The 20,531-nt window shown below is 33.4% G+C and overlaps 1 protein-coding gene across 1 annotated transcript in view; it reads left to right on the top strand.

The window, feature by feature from the left end:
* Positions 1–19,163, top strand: part of LOC139515089 (uncharacterized) — a 36,668-nt gene extending 17,505 nt beyond the window's left edge. The window contains exons 15-30 of the mRNA XM_071304649.1: positions 139–286; positions 527–775; positions 1,107–1,364; positions 1,588–1,822; positions 2,175–2,391; positions 2,598–12,716; positions 12,996–13,331; positions 13,737–13,902; positions 14,496–14,680; positions 14,970–15,220; positions 15,535–15,637; positions 16,353–16,473; positions 16,912–17,081; positions 17,355–17,685; positions 18,219–18,418; positions 18,742–19,163. Coding sequence (XP_071160750.1) covers positions 139–286; positions 527–775; positions 1,107–1,364; positions 1,588–1,822; positions 2,175–2,391; positions 2,598–12,716; positions 12,996–13,331; positions 13,737–13,902; positions 14,496–14,680; positions 14,970–15,220; positions 15,535–15,637; positions 16,353–16,473; positions 16,912–17,081; positions 17,355–17,685; positions 18,219–18,418; positions 18,742–19,032 — 13,380 coding nt within the window. The 3' untranslated portion in view covers positions 19,033–19,163. The remainder of the gene's footprint in view (positions 1–138; positions 287–526; positions 776–1,106; positions 1,365–1,587; positions 1,823–2,174; positions 2,392–2,597; positions 12,717–12,995; positions 13,332–13,736; positions 13,903–14,495; positions 14,681–14,969; positions 15,221–15,534; positions 15,638–16,352; positions 16,474–16,911; positions 17,082–17,354; positions 17,686–18,218; positions 18,419–18,741) is intronic.
* The last annotated feature ends 1,368 nt before the right edge of the window (positions 19,164–20,531 follow it).

Here is a 20,531-nt window from a genome sequence, read left to right as displayed (position 1 = left end):
TGCTAGTCTTATTTTTCAATTAGGTAATAATACTTCAACCACTCATATATATCATAACAGGAATATAAATATATATATCATTATTCCTTTTTTTTCTGACGTGAGGTATAATGGTTTTATTATTATAATTTATTTTAGACAAAATCTGTAGTGATTGCCAATGTAGGATTTAACACACCAGGGTCAAAGGTTGATAGAGAAATGAGACTCGGTTTCAATCTGAATATGAAGAAGCATGATATAGAAATGATGATGCTGTCACCATGGAAAAAGGCCACCTTCAATGGTAACTTTTAATATATAAGGAATTATGTATTTTATGTCAATACCTTCAATGTTATTTGTTATTGACAATGCTATCAATTTTCACAGTAAAATTTAATTTAGTATCAAGTCATGATTTTAAAGTTTTAAATCTTAAATAACATTATATTTATCAGGTATTATGGACTTCTTCCTTTTTTATTTATTTAAGAGATAAATACTTTTGTTAATACTTTTTACTAAAAAGTAATCTATTTTATAGGAGCTGTCGATACCAAACAAAGACAATTAAATGGTAAATTACTTATTGACCAATCAGAATACTCAGTCAATGCAGCTTTAGCTAGAAAGAAGAAGTCTTCTAAAATGATATATACACCATCTGTAGAAATAGTCATTCCAAAGAAGGATAACATCAAACTTGATGGAACTATTGAATATTTGGCGGGAACAACTTTGGATTCTGTATTTGCCATTCGTGGAGTTTCAAAAGAACCAATCAACATGAGATGTGAGTTAAACATCAATAGTCATAGAAGTTAAAGTCACATCCCCTTGCAAAGAATACCAAAATAAATAAACAATAAATCAAAAAGAATCAGCATGCCAGATTTACAGTAGTACATCTCTTTTATGAAATTCAATGATTCGATATACTTTAAATGCAAAAAAAAAACCAGCAACTAAATGCTGTGATGTATACAAAATCTATATGGGCACAGTTTCAGTTTTGTTTATTTTCTTCATAATTTACGTATACATATTTTTAATTTAAGTGATATACTTAATTCTATAAAAAAAAGAGAAGTTTAACTATATGGTTTTTGCTGTTTTATTTGTAGTGAACATGCTAAACAAGAAGGTTATAAAATCCATCAAGGGCAGTTTTACAATGGACAAAAAAGAAGAATATAGTTTCGAGACCAGAATGCAGACACTAGTAACTAAAAAATCTTTGAGATATAGTCCATTTATCTCAGTTAAAACCCCAGCAAAACTGTTGATGGGTCTTGGCGGTTCAGTGGAAATTAAATATAAAAAAGCTGCAAAGGTTGACCTGACTGTTACCGGATTGACACGTTCTCCAATGAAATATTTTGGTAAGTAGAATTATTCTTTTCTATATATATTCCATTTATCTCTCTTTGTTTAAGAGTATATTACAAAATGTATTTAGATTTAAAGGATGAATAATCTTGTTGGTATTCAACTTAATTTAAAACAGATAATAGAATTTGTTTTGGTGACATTTGGTTGTTTATAATTAGGGCCAAACTTTCCACTTTTGTTGATGTCATTTTTAAATATGATTTATGTTTTCAGTTCAATTAAGAGATACAGGAAACGCAAAGCAAGCCCGTTATCAGACAAAAATGAACATCCAATCTCCAATTCTGACTGCTAAAGGCAGATCCAACATTATGATTCGACCTACATCTATTATAACCAGAACCACGTTTGATTATATCATACCACGTATTGCCCGTGATAAGGTTACCATGAACAGCAAGATTGTCATGAAATCAACAAAGAAAGCTACATCAATCAAAGGCAATGGGTCAGTGTTATTTTATTTATTAGAGTATCCATAAGTCAAACATAGTCAGAAAATAAGCATAAGTAGCCTAAAAACATGGCAAATCTTTTAGGAATTTTGGTCCTCATTGCTCTTCCACTTCGTACTTTATTTGGCCATTTTAACTTTTTTGGATTCGAGCGTCACTGATGAGTCTTTTGTAGACGTAAAGCGCGTCTGGCGTATATACTAAATTAAGTCCTGGTATCTATGATGAGTTTATTTACAATATCATTGTTGAAATATTTAGCCTTCGCTTTAATTGATTAGACAATTTTGTAATAGTATCAAACAATGTACATATATTTAAGAGTCTCTTTGTATTTCTTTACAGTGTTTTGACTTTGAAGAAAATGTCACATTTGAACCTTAACCTTGGAATGAATTTTTTGACCAACGCTAAACTGACCACTAGCAACTTCAATGTCAAGTATGGTGCCAATAAGAAAGATATGAACAAACAGATTAGCTTTTCATCAACAGTAAAACACACGTTAGCATGGCGAGCAAGCGATGTCAGAGTCAGCGCACAACTGCAACACCCTGAATCAGTAAGTTATAACAACACTTTGGAATGTACGGCTGATATTCTATGTTTAAAATACAGAATATTATTGTCTTAAACGTCACAAAAAATATTCGATCAATGAAGCCTTTAAGTAAGTATACATTAAAGAATAAAATAGAAAGTTTATATGTAATCTGATTTTGTTTTGAAGAACGATGTCTATATGGTACCAAATATTTTGTTTTCTAGGCAACAGACCTGAAGATAAAGGGAAGTCACATTCATACCAAAAAGGCACTGGATACCAGCATTTCGGTGTCAGTTGGTAAGAAACACACCTTGAGCACATCAGTCTTCCTGAAAAACAAATCAAAGAAATTGACATCTGTTTCTGGTGGAATTTCACTTTCATTGAATGAGAAATCCCTTTCCATGTCAAATGTCTTCATCCAACAGAATAACCAAAAATATACCAACGACTTCGCTGCCACTATCGGTAAACAAAGAACAACGATAAAATCTGCCATCAAGAGCATGTCAAATATCGAATTCGAAATATCCAATGATGTAACACTACCAGAAAGAAAACCTTTTACCATTGCTGGTCAGCTAAACAGGAGCCCTAGGGATTTCAAAGTAGGAGCACAGATTGGAAAATCATATATTTTGGCATTTACTTCTCAATACAAACCAAAGACCTTGATCAAGATGTCTGGTGATGTGAAGGTTAACAGCAGACGCGTGACAGCTGAAATTGAAGCAATGAATAACAATCCTCAGTATACCGGAGCATTTGATGTTAAGTGGGATGCTGATAAAGGTGAATCAAAAAGAATAAAGTTTGTAGGAGATTTGACATACAAAAACTCCATGGATGTAAACGCTAGACTAGAACATGTCAACCCATTTACTAGTGTCTTATCGAGTTATAATCATATAGTTGATATAAATACCCAGGGCCATTTTGATATCTTTGTGGGAGGGAAAGAGGAAATAGCTTTAGATCTTAATCTAAAAAACAAAGGTGAAGGAAAAGCTGGAACCCTTAGAATGCAGACACCGGTCACTGGATTAGTACAAATGAATTATGATTTGATGTCAACTACCAAACAATATCAGAACTCAATGGATATCACATGGCAGAAATCAAACAAAATTGGAATTTTAGTAAATTTGGACAAACCATTCAATGCCAATAAATTTCATGGAATTGTTACAGTTAAAACTCCATTCAAGGGCTTCCAAATGTCCTCAGTAGAAGTGGACCATGAATACAACGGAAAGGTAAAAAGTATGCTGAAAACTGAACTCAACAACGAGAAAGTAAAAGTTGATATTAACTACAGTAACGAAGACCAGGATGTAAACGGTGTAATTAGTGTAAAATCGTCATTATCCAGCTTGAGAACAGCTTCTGTTAGCTTCCACCATAAAACTACAGACAACAAATACCAGAACGCTTTAGCAATGGAGCACAATGGCAAAGTATATCAGTATGAAGGTCAAATGAATCACAGATTTACAAAAGGAGGACTGAAGAATAAAGGAAAAATTGTCTTTAATCTACCAAACAAAAAATATGATGCAAATTGGGATCACAGCATTACCAGCAATGAACTCATTTCTAAAATGCAGTCAAATATTAATGGTAAATCCTATGAATTGGACGTAAATGGAAGACAAGCCATAACATTGAGTGAAGGGGGAGTATCATTTAACCTGAAGATTAAATCTCCACTTATGGACGATATCCTTCTGTGTGTTGACCATCAACACAGACCATCATTGATAGACAGTTCAGCAACCGTATCTATTAATAGTAACGTTATGATGTCTGGTCATGTAGACTACAAGAGAGAAGCGGGCAAGGTGATGTCAAAACAGTCTTTCAAAATGTCTGATATCGCTTTTGAAACTTCAATTATATCTGAATATGCCCGTTTTCCAATGTCAGTACAAATTAATATGAAGTTGAATGATAATGAAATCGATGCAAGTGGAACCTTTGATCGTCAGCAGAACAGCCAAAACGGTAAACTTAAATTTAGGTCACCATTTACCAAACCTATTGTACTAAGTATTGATCGAGCAATTGATGGAGAACAGATCATTTCATCGTCTATTGAGTATGGAAAAACTGAAATTATTGCCATGGAAAACAGATTCAGATGGGACAACACAAAAATTGTCAAGATATCAGTTGTAACACCAATAGAGTCAGTCAGGAAATTTGAAACATTACTCAAGTTTGATGGAGGTATAACTGCTTTCAAAACAGTCGCAAGTTTAGAAATTGAACCTACTTTTAGACCAATCCAGATGACATCAGAATGGAACTCTGTCAATGGGCTCAATGGAAAAATTCGTTTGGAAACTCCATTCCAACAAATACCATACAGTCAAATAAGTTTGGTTTCTAAACCCACTTCTAGAATGACATCATCAGATCTAGTTATTGAATATCTCCCAAGACGAGAAATAATCATGAAATCAAGCTACATGGTGCAGAAAGATCACGTTGAAGGCAGTTTAGACATAAAAACTCCCTTCCATGATATGCAAACAATGTCAGCATCAGTTAAACATGTAACTCGAAATAACGCCCTAAATTCTGAGATGACCTACACCTGTCCTAAAGGAACAAAATACGTCGCTGACATCAACTATAAATCTGATATCAAGAAAGAGGGGTCAGTCAGTCTGAAAATGGATAAGAAAAGAATAAGCGTTAATGGTATGGTCGACATGACGTCTGGATATCCAGCTGGTTTCTTGAAGACATCAACACCCTTTACAAATGATATTATTGTTGATATTAAGCAGAAGAATCAAGCTGAAGTAATTGTGACGTCGGGCTCGCTGAGATACGATAATGGAAAAGAAATATCATTGGAAAACCGATTCCGTTGGAATGATGCCTTTGTGTTCACAACAGCTCTTGCTACACCATACGAATCCATGAAAACAATTAACTCTGTAATAGAAGCTAAAGGAGACTTACGATCTTTCTCTCTTTTAAGCAGCATTGAAGCAGAACCAATCACAAAGAAGTTTTTAATATCCAGTGCCGTAAATACAAATGGTGGATTCGATGGTAACTTCCGCATTGAAACCCCATTCGAGGCCATTCCATATAGTCAGATAACCGTCTCTAGTCAAAGAAGTAGCGGATCCACAAGAACAGTTGCTGATGTAGAATACCTTCCAGCTAAATATATCAGTGTCAAATCAAGTCACACAATGGATTTGGATAACATTGATGCAACTTTTGAAATTCAGACTCCATTCGCCAAATTTCAACATGCATCTGCTTCAATAAAACACACAAATGACGACAAAGGCATTTCATCTTCTGTAGGAATCGAATATCCTAAAGGAAATATATATTCTATAGACACTTCCGTTAAAAACGCCGAAAGGAAAGACGCTTCCATCACCGTCAAAAGTCCATACAGCAAACCAGTAAGTCTGTCAGTCTATCATCAAGGAAAATATCCGTCAATGGAGACACACGGTGAACTACAGTACCAGGGCAACCAGAAACACATATTGGATATAGCATTTAATAATAAAGCTAATTTTAAGTCATCTGTGTCATACAAGTGTCCATCTATGGACAAAATATCTTTGGAGATAAACCATAAAGGAAGCATGAAACAATTCAATTCTCTCGTCAAAGCGCAATACAAGAAGGGCGAACCACATCAAATCGAAGTAATCTTTAAAAATTTGGCTAAAATGCAAGGATCTTTTACAGTCAAATCAGCGTTCATGGATGACTTTAAAGCATCTTTCCATCATACAGGGTCCTTGAGGAATCTTAAATCTCATGTTCAATATGCTTACGGTAAAATGACTCCAGCCTCTGCCGATGTAGCACTTATTTCTGGAAAACGTACCAAGGGATCCGTGAAATTGTCTGCACCAATGTTTGAGGATATTACCATGACTCTTATTCACAAGGGAAATCTGAAAAGCTTCAGAAACAAGATGAACCTAATCTACAGCAAGAAACAGAAAATCAGTACCGACTTTAATTTCCGTCTGGCTAAAGTAATGAAAGCTACATTTATGTTTGTTTCTCCTTTTAAAGGATATAAGAAAGTCATTGCCAACGTGAAACACGAAGGAACATGGAAGAGCTTCAAGTGTGATGCCAATATTAAAAAAGGAAAAGACGTTGTTAAAGCCAACATGAAAACATCCATGGGGTCTAAATTCAACTGGGAAGCAAGTGTAGAAACTCCAGTTGCCGGTTGGAAGAAAATGAATGCTGCTGTATCGCACGAAGGAACACTTTCTAATTTTAAATGCCATGCCGAGATAGGTCGAGGTAAACAAGACATGGTCGCTGCAGACATACGATTTGCAATTAATCCATCCATTGATATTCTGTTGGCCGCACAGACACCTTTTGTTGGCTACAGAAATGTCAAGGCATCTTTGTCACATCAAAAATCAGACAGCAAGATAAAGTCTCATGCTGAAATAACATACTTCAAGAAAGATACAATATCTGCAGATATCTTAATAAACAAACCAACAAGAAGTGTTGATATTTCCATAAAGACTCCATTCAAGAAATATGAAAAGATGACAGGTTCCTTCTCACACACTGGTTCATTATCAGAATTCAGTACAAAGATGGATTTGGCAGCAAACAAAGATAAGTACTCGGCTCAGATCAATTTGAAGACTGTAGGTCAATTATCAGCAGAGATGAAAATATCAACACCCATTGTCGGCTATCAAGAAACCGATCTTTCCTTTACTCATAATGGAAGCTTAAACAATTTCCGTTCACGAGCAAATATTCTTTTCAACAAGAAGAAGAGTGTCGCTGATGTCTTATTTAACTCACTCAGTGGTGTAGAAGGACAATTGACATTGCAGACACCCTATACAGAAACTGTAAAAGCTACAATTATGCATAGCACTGAGGGAAAAATGAAATCATCTTCAAACATTGCATATGGTAAACAGACCATTTTAGATTTTGATGCTTTGTTCAGTCAGAGAGGACAAACATTTGGAACTGTCTCCATCAAAGCATTGAAGGTACCAAAAATGGCAGCAACTTTTGAATACGAGGGAGTTATATTCAACAATAAAGCAACCATACAGGCATCACTTGGGAAAGACAAGATCATTGTTGAGACACAAATGGAAACCAAATCGGATGTCTCAGGAAGAATTTCTATTTCAACTCCATTTGATTCTGCAAAGACGATGTATATGGTATATTCTAAAACTGGACCGATGAATAAAATGAACGGTAAAATTGAAGCTGGAATCAACGAACAGAAGATTACGACTGACATAACTATTTCATCTGATGGCGTAACAAAGGCATCTGTCACACTCCGAACACCGTTTGCTGAACTTCGAAATGCTGATGTATCCATTAGATTTTCTGGCACCACTAAAAACTTTGATAGCCACAGCGAAGTGACAGTTAACGAAAAAATGGCTGAAGCTGATCTGACAGTCATTGTGAATGATCGTCTTGACATTAGAGGGTCTATGAAAACTCCATTTACTAAAGACTTTGTCATCCGAATGAACCATGATGGTGCATTGAACAGTTTCAAATCTTCTTCTGATGTATCATATGGATATGATAAAATTAGTGGACAAATAACAACTGATTTAACCAATGGAGTACAAATTGACACCACCCTCAAAACTCCATTTTCAAATGATGTGATCTTTGCTACATCTTCTAACTACGATTTCAAGGACTTCCGATCACTTTCTCAGTTAACATACAGTGGAACTAAACAACACGAATTAGAAGTCACCTTCTCTGTCGTCAAGGAAAGAAAATCTCTGAAGACAAATGCACAAGTAACCTACAATGGAAAATCAGTTTCAGGAAAGGTTGACTTTGAAGGTGGAATGAGAAACTTCAAATCTGCAGGAGAGGCTAATTACAATAACCAGAAAATAATGGCAGAAATCCAATTCCAGTCACTGAGAAGACTAAATGGACAATTATCATTGAAAACACCATTTTCGTCCGATTTCCTCCTATCCTTCAACCATCAAGGTCAGATACAAACTGCTTTTACATCAGCTGCTTCGATGTCATACGGAAAGATATCCCATGATATTCGGGCATCATTTAACCACGATGGGTCATTTAAGAAGTTCTCTACTAATGGTCAGATTAGTTACAATGACAAGAGAGTATCTGCAGACATTTCCTTTGATGCTACTAGTGACATAACAGGAACAGTGACATTGAAGTCACCTATGACGGATGACATAATTGTTACTTTCTCCCATGATGGAACACCACTGACATTCAGGAGCATTGCCAAAATTAGTTACAGTGGATCAATGAAACACGATGTTCTCATAACATTCAATCATGGCGGATCAATGATGAATTTTAACACTAAAGGCGCTTTAACATACAATGGCAAAACCACATCAGGCGAAATCGTATTTGATGCTATTAATGACATTGAAGGAAAATTAGAATTAAAAACTCCTATTGCAGATGACATAATTGTGGCAGTTTCTAACGAAGGATCCTTAAGGAATTTCAAAACTTGTCTCAAAGTCACATACAAAGGACAGTTACAACATGATGCCAGCCTTAAATTTAACTTCGATGGATCAATGATGCGGTTTGGAACAAAATCATTTTTAATGTATAACAGCAAAATAGTATCCTTCGATGTTAGTTTTGATGCTACCAAGGATATTGAAGGGAAAATTACATTGAAATCGCCATTTACCGAGGATATGATTGTGGCCTTCTCACACGAAAAAACGATGAATAATTTCAAAACCTGTCTCAAAGTTACTTACAGTGGAGAATTGCAGCATGATGCCAGTCTTACCTTTAATATGGATGGAACATTGGTGAAGTTTACAACTAAATCAGTGTTTACCTACAACAACAAAATGGCCTCTACAGCCGTCAGTTTTGATACCACAAACATTCTTGAAGGCAGAATAACAGTCACAACACCATGGACAAATGAAATCATTGTAGCTTTTTCAAATGAGGGATCTATACAAAATTTCAAAACCTGTCTTAAAATTACATACAGTGGTTCTTTGAAGCACGATGCCAGTGTTTCATTTAGGTTGGATGGAACAGTCAGAAAGTTCTTAACACTGGCTTCGGTGAAGTACAATGACAAAATAGCTTCCGCTGAGGTAACTCTTGATTCTAGAAAAGACATTGTTGGAAAGATCACCTTGAAAACACCAATGTATGATGACGTTATCATTGAGATTGCCCGCAACGGTAACTGGAAAAACTGTTTGTCTTTTGTTCAAATCACCTACAATGGCGCTTTGCAACATAACGCAAGAGTAAGCTACAAGTTGATCAAGAAACCAACAAGTATCCAGGCAAATACTGAGGCAAGTTACAATGACGAAACAGTATCCGGAGACATTTCTATTGAAACATCATCTGGAATTGATGGAACCATGACTGTTAAATCACCATGGAACGAGGACATTACCACAATTGTTAAATACAACGGAGAACCAAAAGATTTCACTGCCCAACTCCAGCTGGACCACAAAGGCTCTCGTCAATATGAAGTAAATATAAGACATAAAACAACTGGTGAAATGAAGAAACTTTCAACTGCTATCTCTGCGTCCTACAACGGCAAAGAAATGTCGTTTGACGGTTCATATGACTTAAAAGACAACAAGAACGCTCAAATGACTTTCAAATCACCATTCACCGAAGATGCATTTGTGAAAATATCTTTAGAAGGAACAGTTCAAAGATTTGGCTCAAATGTAGAACTATCATATGGCGAGAAGACCCATGTTATGACCTCAAAATTCAATATGATCATGACTGATTCCAAATTAGGTTCTACAGTTGAAATATCAGTCGACAACCAGAAAGGATCTATTGACCTCATTGTTGAGTACTCTGATGCATACAAGGTTAAAGTATCTGCCAGTTCTCCACTAACTGACAACATTGAACTAATTTCTTCTGCAAAAATAAACCGTAACAATCTAATTGGTTCATTACTGATTAAACTCGCAGGAAAAACAACCCACGACAGCAGTTTCAGCCTGACAAGAAGAATGGGAGAAAACCAATTTGTCGCGAATTTAAATGCTGTATACAACTCTAAAAATGTCAATGGGGGATTTTCAATTGTTACATACAATGGAATTGACGCCAAAATGACACTAGAGACTCCAGTTGCAGGATACGAGAAGATTGCAGCCAATTTCTTATACGAAACTGACAGGGATACAATTACGGCACAAGTCAATGGAAACGTTGGATCTAACAATGTAGAATTTAATGCAGTTTTTGATAAGACTTCACCATTCAATGGAAAAATTAATATCAAAACTCCAGTCAGTGGATTAACCGAAATGTCAATGAACGTAGTTTTCAACAATAATCCTTCAAACTTTCGTCTCACATCTGATTTCGCTATTGAGGGTCAAAACATGTATGACCTTAGTTTTGAGCATATCTCCTCAACAAGAAATATACAAGGAAGTCTAGAACTGAAAACAACAATTTTAGAAGACATTGACATCAAGTATGACATCTCTGGAAGTATAACAAAGTCTTCATCCTCGTTCAGTGCCTCCGTTGGAAGTAACAACCAAATTTCATTGAACACTTTGACCAACATTCAAGGCAGGCAAATGGGAGAAGTAAAATCAACCTTAAATATTAACATTGCTGGTTTCACAAAAACAGCTGAATTAGAATTAAAAAGTGGAAGAAGCTTCAGCGATTTCACTTCTAAAATAAGTGGAAAAATTGATAACGATGAAATCTCTGTAGAAACCATATTTAAAAGTCAACCATCTTATGAGGCATCGGTTAAGGTAGAAACACCTTTCAAATCAGCTAAATCAATGTCAGCTACGATCAAGAATATTCGTAAATCAAATTTTGTCAGCACATCAGCTGTTGTTGCACTTTCCCCTGAAAAGGTTTACGAAATGAATCTTAATTATCTCAACCAGAACTTCAGAAAGATGGATATAAAAGCCGAGGTAAAAACTCCAGTGAAAGGACATGAGTTGATGAGATGGGTATACAGGCACGGGACTGACCAGGTTTTATCTGTATTTTCGAACTACGAATGCTCAACTGGAATTCAAATTACTGGTGATATTAAACTGTCACCAAGATCGATCAACATGGATGTCAGGACTCCGTTTCAATCAATTCGATCATTGTCTCTTAAGGGAAACTTAGAAAGACAAAATATGATCTATAGTTTAGACACTTCTTTTGAGATGAATAAGAAATCAGTTAAACTATCTGGTTTAGTAGACTTAGAAAGCAGACCAATGACAACTAGAATCGAGCTGAAGACTCCATTTAAGGGACTTGAATCTTCCGAGATCAATCTGTCATGTACAGGAGATATCAAAGATTTGCGCGCCACAGTCGAAGTTGTAACTCCTTTGATTAAACCAATCAATTCCGAAGTACATATCCGTTACGATTCTCTTATGGACATGGAAACCACTGCAATTCTTACCACAGGGTTTAAGTCCTTCGAGCGATTGAGTGTTTCATTGGTCAACAAGAAATACAGAAATGAATACCAAACACATGTTGAAACCTCGTGGAATAGAGAAAAGACCATTTCATTTGATGCTTCATGTGATGTTTCGGAGATATCTAGTGGAAAGCATATCAAGACATCCATGTCAATTTCTACACCTTTCGAAGCCCTTAAAACTATAACTGTCAATATGGGACATAAATATTCCACTGATAACTACATGCAATCGGTCTTCTTGGAATACAACGGGAAACCCCTACTAGATATTGACACATCTTATTCAAATATTGAGCATCACACAGTATCCATAGTAACAAGACACCCTAGACCTATGAACTTCAGAATCGGAGGTCACATGGAAGCCGAAAAGATAAACAGTGATATTAGCTTAAACTGGAATACAGACAAAACAGACAGCAATATGAACATGGAAGTCTTTTATAGTCATAGCAATAATAAGTGTAACTTAGCACTTAGATTTGTACATCCATCAAAAACCATCGGATTTAGAGGAGAATTAAAACGTTCAACAAGTCATAACTTAATTTCGCTTGATGTTAACATAGATGATACCAATGTATTTGGATATACCTATGATTGTAAGCACGGCAATGATGACAGAGATACTAGTATGAAATTCCGTTTTCCAAACAGATCTATCATGTTTACAAACGCAATTCAGAACCGTCTTGGATCTAAAATGGTAACTGGTGCCTTCTTCTGGGATGCTGATGGTGACCAGACAAAAAAAGTATCTGTTAAAGGGGATATAACTCCAAGTGAAAATGGTGTAGATGCCAATGTTGTTCTAGAAATGCCAAGTATTGGACAGGTAATGAGATATTTTAAGTAACTTTTCTTGTAACTTAATCAATGACAAATTGAATTGTTCAATTTCTGTAATCGTACTTTCTTTACCGCCCCTGATGATAAAGTTGAAAGAAACATTGTATAAAGAATCTTTTTCTTATCGATGAATGTTAAATTAAACAACGTTTTATTCTGGTTATTCCAAAAAAAACGAACCTATTCTATATAATATATCCTGTATGGATAAGTCTCATATTTTTTTGTAAACATTAACCGATATTCATTTACTTTTTATAAATAGGATGTTAAGCTTGATTCCAACGTGAAATTCAACAAGGGATCTGTTCTGTTTGATGGTAAAACTGCATTCCAGTATTCCAAATATTCAAGGAAGACTATCATCCTTTCCTCACGACTGGAAGATCTTTCATCCGGTACTGACACCAACTACAGCTTTAACCTAGGAATCAAACATCCGTATACTACTGTTGATGTTGAGGTAACTTCACTCCTAGAATCATCAGTTTACAAAAAGATGGCTTCTGTCGATGTTAAATACCAAACAGCAAACAAAATGGCAAAGAACTTTGGAATAATGGGAGAAATCGATAGCTTAAAGAAGAGCATCAAGATGGATGTAAGTTATTAATTTACTGCCATGTTAAGGGATGAATCATAAGCAAAAAAGCGTTATTTATAATGCTATATAACACCCGAATAATCAGTAGTAGCTTGTAATTTGTAGAAGCACAAATAGAGAATTACTTGAATTAAGAAAGATGAAAAGAGGTCAACAAAAGGGCGGAACTCGAAGAATTATAAACAGAGAAAACATTTTAATGTCCATGAAAGATTACAATTTTAGAGAATAAATATAACAAAATACATTGAATAATAAAAGAAGTAGCTAAAAATTCTGTCAAAACCCTATGTTTTATTCAGAGAAAAATTTGAAATGTGTACGCAAAAGTAATATTGAAAATATATGTTTTATCATAATATATACATGTATTTTAAAAAAACCATATATGTTCATTTACAGCTGACCACGCCTATTAAATCAATCAATATCCAAGGAAATGTGCAAACAACAGCTCCATACAAAGTGTCAATTAAGAACCTGTATGATAATGCCAAACCAGTCAGTGCAGATATTGTCTTTGACCCATCAGATGCCAGTATTGATGTCAACATGAACTATGATATTGGTAAGAATCAAAAGCTGACCAAATCATTATTAATATTTAAACTAAATTGTAAATTTTCTATCAACTAATGTTTCAACTAAGTATTTTTTTAGTTACAAAGATTTCTTCTCGTTTTAGGCAAAGTATGTTTTAATAGTAAAAGTTGCAGCTTCTATAGGCAAAGTACTTTTTCAAAGCAAATGTTGCAACTTTCTCAGACAAAATATGTTTTTGAGTGAAAGTTGCTTCTGCCTCAGGCAAAGTTGCACTTCGATGATATTGCCTGCTATTTTTATGGTTAACTATTTTTGTCTAAACAGAAAAGCCCTCTATGTTTTTATTACACAAACTTGGATAGAGATTTATTCGAAGACAGTTATTACAAAGCACGTTGTCTGTTCTATTTATTCGGTCCATTACATTTGCAAATCTCAGACTTTTATACGACGATTAAAGATAATGATCTGTGTACTTAATATAGAAATAGTTCATGATAAAAATATGTAGCATTCGGATTAAGGACAATATAAGAAAGGTATACTTCTTAAATATCGAAGTAACAAAAAACATTAACGTGTACAGCATTTTAAGATTTTACCTTGATATTCTTTCAGACAATCCACAAAACATTCTTCATGTGAATGCTAAAATGTCAGACGAAAGTGGAATCACAGCCGAAGTTTTCAGAGATGTGGACAGTAAGAGAGTTTCCGATACACTCATCAACCTGAAACTGAAGACTTCAAAGATACTCCATACAGGTGTACATTGGAACCCAGATCTTTTGAAAACCGTCAAGGTTTGTTGTACATTAAAAGTTATGGGAAAACATTCATCAGTGTTAAACATGAAATTACTTAATTACAAATTAAGCAAAACATTTATCTTTTTTACATCAGTAACTTGTTAAGATGGAAATAATAAGATAAACAAATCAAACAAAATAACAACTTCATTAATATTACAATTATGAATAGAAATTATATTGAAACAAATTGAATTTGAAAAAAGTCTTTTGGTATTTGCATTTTTTTTCTTTTAAATTATATGTCCGTTGTTTAAGCTAATCATGATGTCTTCTTTTGTAGTCTGTTGGTTTGAACAAGATTCATAAATATGGCAATGGCATCAACAAAGCACTTCAAACATCATGGATTGCTGTAGAACAGGAGGTCCAATCAAAACACAGATTGATCATATCTGCTATCAAAGAAGACATGAAACCATACATCAATTTTATGTCAGCTAGAGTTACCGAATTTTTAAAAATGAGACGCAATAATGATTACTACTTAAATGATATCGTAGCACATTTCCAAACAACACAAACTGTTATCAGGTAGTTAAAACCGAATCATTATCTTTAATTTTGTTTCGTTAATTTTCACTATTATTGGAATTCAAAATTTTGTTATTTCTTTAAATATAATACAAAATAAAGATGTTACTATAACAATAAGTAAAAAGTATTCACAGTAATACCGAAAGTTAAGTCTTAAACAGTTATGTGTAAAACATGTAGGAAAGTCTAAAAACTAATAGAAGGAGTGTCAACAAATGGTGAAATATCCAAACGAGCTTAAGAAATTAAACACTTTTAATTTCTATGAAAATGTTTGACTATAATTCTGACAATTTCCTTTATTATTTTAGACATCAGATGACATCACTTCAGAATGAAATCAACAGTCTAATAAAAGATATGGACTGGACACTATATAATTTGTATCTTGATGAAATTACTGAATTAGTAAAGGTATATTTATTTCTGTGATTTTGTTTTAGGTTTTGCACTCATATTGTTTTATAGCGTTTCAATTTGTATATGATTGCTATTCCTTGTCTTAAACATTTTACAACAATAACAACTATGAATTGTAACATTTTACTACAATAACAACTATGAATTGTAACATTTTACTACAATAACAACTATGAATTGTAACATTTACAACAATAACAACTATGAATTGTAAAATTTTACTACAATAACAACTATGAATTGTAACATTTCACTACAATAACAACTATGAGTTGTAACATTTTACTACAATAACATCTATGAATTGTAACATTTTACTACAATAACAACTATGAAGTGTAACAATTGACCTCAATAACAATTCAAAAAAAAAATATATGAGTTGTAACAGTTTATTACAATAACAAATAAACAACTTTGAATTGGAATATTTCACTAGAATAACTACAAATTGTAATATTTTACAACTAAACATCTATGAACTGTAACATTTTACTACAATAACAATAATGAATTGTAACATTTCACTACAATAACAACTATAAATTTTAACAGTTTATTACAATAACAACTAAACTTTGAATTGGAATATTTCACTAGAAAAACTACGAATTGTAACGTATAGCAACCATGAATTGTATCAACAAACTTCATAATATTTGTTCTTCTTTAAGAAGAATAACACATTAATATTTTATTTACATTACAGTTGATGGAAGACATGTCGTTACAGTACTACTCTGAAGTTTTAGATTTTACACAGTCACAGACAACACAGCTGTCAAACACCATTGAAGGAGTATATACCAAATATGGAAAACAAGTAACAGGTATACATCAACATTAATGATTAATGCTAAGGATATAGATATCAGATACTACTCTGTAAATAGGAACGATGAATTAAATTTAATATAAAAGTAACAGGTATACATCAACATTAAAGATTAATGCTAAGGATATAAATATCAGATACTACTCTGTAAACAAGTAACAGGTATACATCAACATTAATGATTAATGCTAAGGATATAAATATCAGATACTACTCTGTAAATAGGAACGATGAATTAAACCTAATATAAAGTACAAAAGTATGTAAAAGGAAAACATTAATACTGAAGTCCAATTCAAAAGCTTTTTATTTGGCTATTTAAATTAGGGACTTTCCGTTTAGAAATTTTCTCGGAGTTCGGTATTTTTGTTATTTTACTTTTTTACGATTTGATGTATTTTCAAGTTTAAACTATTTCTTATTTATCTTTCAGATTCAGTTGCATCTTTTTCAAGCAATAAAATTTTGGAATCAGTTCGTTCAAGATTACCAACAATTCCAATGAAACAAATGGCTGACAGATACAACACAGTTATCTACAATGCAAGAGAATCAATCAATACTGGGCTAATAAAGACACTTCCAACCCCAGTATATCATATGGTGAGTTATATATTTGAAATATACTCTCAAACCCCCAGTATATAATATTGTGAGTTATACATTGGAAATCCATCTTTAACTTGCAGACATCTTCAAACTATATCATCATAATGCTCAAAGTTTTATCAGCAAAGAAAAATTTAATTAAAATTCAAATGAAACCAATTTTTTGTTGAATTCTATCATTTTTTATAAGTTGGTTATCTTATATTGTGTTGAAATATTGACTCGATAAACTAAGTGTTAATTGAATGTTTCTTCTGTTCTTTTCAGGCTTCATCAACATATAAATACTGGGAGATTGAAGAAAACATCAGATCTGTTTTTATCAAATTCGTCAATTTTATTAAAAAAGATATTGAAGACGAATTCAATAATATCAAAGACTTAATTACTGATGTTAAGAAAACAAAAGTCACAGTATATGACCCAAAGAAAGGTCACTTTGAAATGGACATTTATCTTCCACTTGAAATGAAATCTTTCACAGAAGTAAAAAGGATAGCCAATCCAATTGAGAATCTCAGATCTTACATTCCACAATCTAATCCACTCCCATCCTTGGGCGATATTTGGTCTCATGCAGTTATTCCATCGTTTGGTGGTGAGTAAAATAAAGAAACGTACTCTGAATTTAAACCAAACATTTGTTTATAGTATTTCCAATTCACTAGAGTTCAATGTTCTAAACGACTAACCTTTATGCTTATTTTTTTTTTGTAATACTATGTACATCATACATAGGTATTTATTTTCAGTGAAAACTTATTTTTCGTGTATATTGCATTCTTTATTCAGATGATCATTTCAGTCAATTTGACGCAGCGATCATTGCAGTTGTATCATATTCAATTCTATTCTATTATAAAGTTCAAATTTATGATAGAAAAATAATTATGGGAATTTCCTGCTAAAGAGAGGCGAAAGATACCATAGGAACAATTAAATTCATCCGTCGATAATTAACTGACAACGTCATGACAAAACAAAACCAACACCAGAACAAAACAATAACAACATTTAACTTAAAGCAACAAATAAGAATAAGTTTGCGCACATTATCGTATACTACTAAATAAGTATGTTCCACACCTTCATTTACAAAAATGTATACCAAATTAATTGAACATATTTCAGCTCATGCTTACATCAAGGGAGATCATTTCACCACCTTTGATGGACAAGAATTCGATTTCAATGGACGATGCAGCTATGTCCTTGCACGTGACTTTGGCAAGGACAAGTTCAGTATCATTCTTAATTACATGGGACGACAGAGCAAAAAGTTGGTTGTCATGACATCCACACAAAATGTTCAAGTTGCTCCAAATGGAAAGGTAAACATTCTTTGGATCTTATGTTACTAAGTTTATTAAAGTTTAAGAGATGCATTTGATAATCTACATCTGAGAAAATAAATGAATTTTATAAAACTTTGCCGCAGACGATATGTTTTTTTCTGCATGTATTGAATTCATTGTATTGCATATTCATGATGAGTACGTTCCGTGTAAAAGTTAGGATTTGATGTTCGATAACAAATATTTATACAAAATTAATTAAACGATTTTATTTCTTTTTAATGTTTTCTGCTTTCTTAAAAACAGCGTATGATTATTCTCTTGTAATCCTTATTATGTATGTGTTATGTTATTTTCAGGTCCGTGTTGATGGAGTAGAGAGCAAGCTTCCATATGCCTCAAACGAGATAAAAATTTCACAAGTAGGAGACAACATTTACGTCGATGGAAATGGCTTTGGTGTTGTCAACAATATCAAATCCGCGTCATATGACATTGAACTCAGCCATTGGTTCCATGGAAGAACAGGTGGTCTGCTTGGTGTCCATGACAACGAGAGATTTGACGACATGATGATGTCTAACAAACAGATCACATCTGATGCCAACGCTCTGGCCAAATCTTGGAAAGTCCAAGAAAAATGCCGTTAACTATAGAACTTTTATCCAAAGAGATTAAGTTCTGTTTTTGTTGATTATTTGTTAATTTTTGGTTCTTATTTATTTCTTCATTTATTTATTTTTGTGTATAAACATTCGATTATAATAAATTAAGAGCTGCATTTCTTGTGTTTATTTTTCATTTATAGATGAACCATTAAGAAAATTGCCTATAGACATAACGATAATTAAAAGATAAAAAAAAAATACTATCAAAAGTACTATTAAGTGCTTAACACCGCAAAATTTTAACTGTTGAACGAAAAAAAAAACTTGCGGTTATTCCCTGTTTTATAACTGTTTGTAATAGAAAAAACAATGGATGTGTGGAATCCATCCACATGACAAAAAAATTAGTTGATGCACATCAAAAACACATAAAAAGGCAAAAGAACAGCGCTCTTACGGCGCCTTTGCACCCTGTGTCTTGGTTGTCATATATGTATATAATAGCGATATACGACTTTTTACTAAATTTATTATAATTATATATAATTATACATGTTTTTTCCAAACTTGTGTCCACCAACATGAGTGGAAAAGTTAATGGTAGCAACATATGTAGTTCTTACACAAATCAAACGTTTTTTCCATATGGTAAAGACAGCTGTTTGCTAGAGTACACCAATCTACATGAATTCTTTAGTTTGATGGTATCTACGGTTATTGCATTGACGTTCAACCGACCACTCTTTCTACTCATATCCAAAAAAAATAAAACGTCTTATTTTCTTGTAAGAAAGAGGTTTAGAGGTCATAGTTTGTTTCATTGTTACTTTACTTGACGGACAATTGCTTCACCGTAGAGATATTAAATTGTTGATATGCGCATATGGTTAAGTAATATTTGTACCATTAGTATTTATAAATTGTTTGCACCTGTATTAAGTCAGGAATCTGATATTCACGAGTTGTCGTTTGTTGATGTGGTTCATAAGTTTTTCTCGTTTTTTATATAGATTATACCGTTTGTTCTCCCGTTTGAAAGGTTTTACTCTAGTAATTTGTGGGGCCCTTTATAGCTTGCTGTTCGGCGTGAGCCAATCTTCCGTGTTCTAGACCCTACTTTGACCTATAATGGTTTATTTTTTATAGCTTTGACTTGGATGGAAAGTTGTATCATTGGCACACGTGCCACATCTTCTTGTATCTATCATTATATGAATGAGAGACGGAAGATAGATTACTAAATCAATATCCAAACTCACAAATGTACTCATTTGTATTATGTGCTAGTGACGTAATACGGTATATATGGGGTCAGTAAATTCCATATTTGGATTCGAGCTTCGCTCTCACCCCATATGGAATTTAAAAATGTGGTTTAATTGACTTTTGTAAAATACCTGATATTCACTGAGGCCAACGACCGAAGTGAATGTCACTAGGTTTGTTCAAAAGTTAATTAAACCACATATATTCTTAAACAAAAGACAGTTATTGTTTTATTACATGTTCCTAGAAAGAACAATTTGCTTAGAATACTAGTA

This window comes from Mytilus edulis, chromosome 3, assembly GCF_963676685.1.
Source record: "Mytilus edulis chromosome 3, xbMytEdul2.2, whole genome shotgun sequence".
NCBI lineage: Eukaryota > Metazoa > Mollusca > Bivalvia > Mytilida > Mytilidae > Mytilus > Mytilus edulis.
Note: the sequence above shows the minus strand (reverse complement) of the source record. Positions and strands in the feature narration are given on the sequence as shown.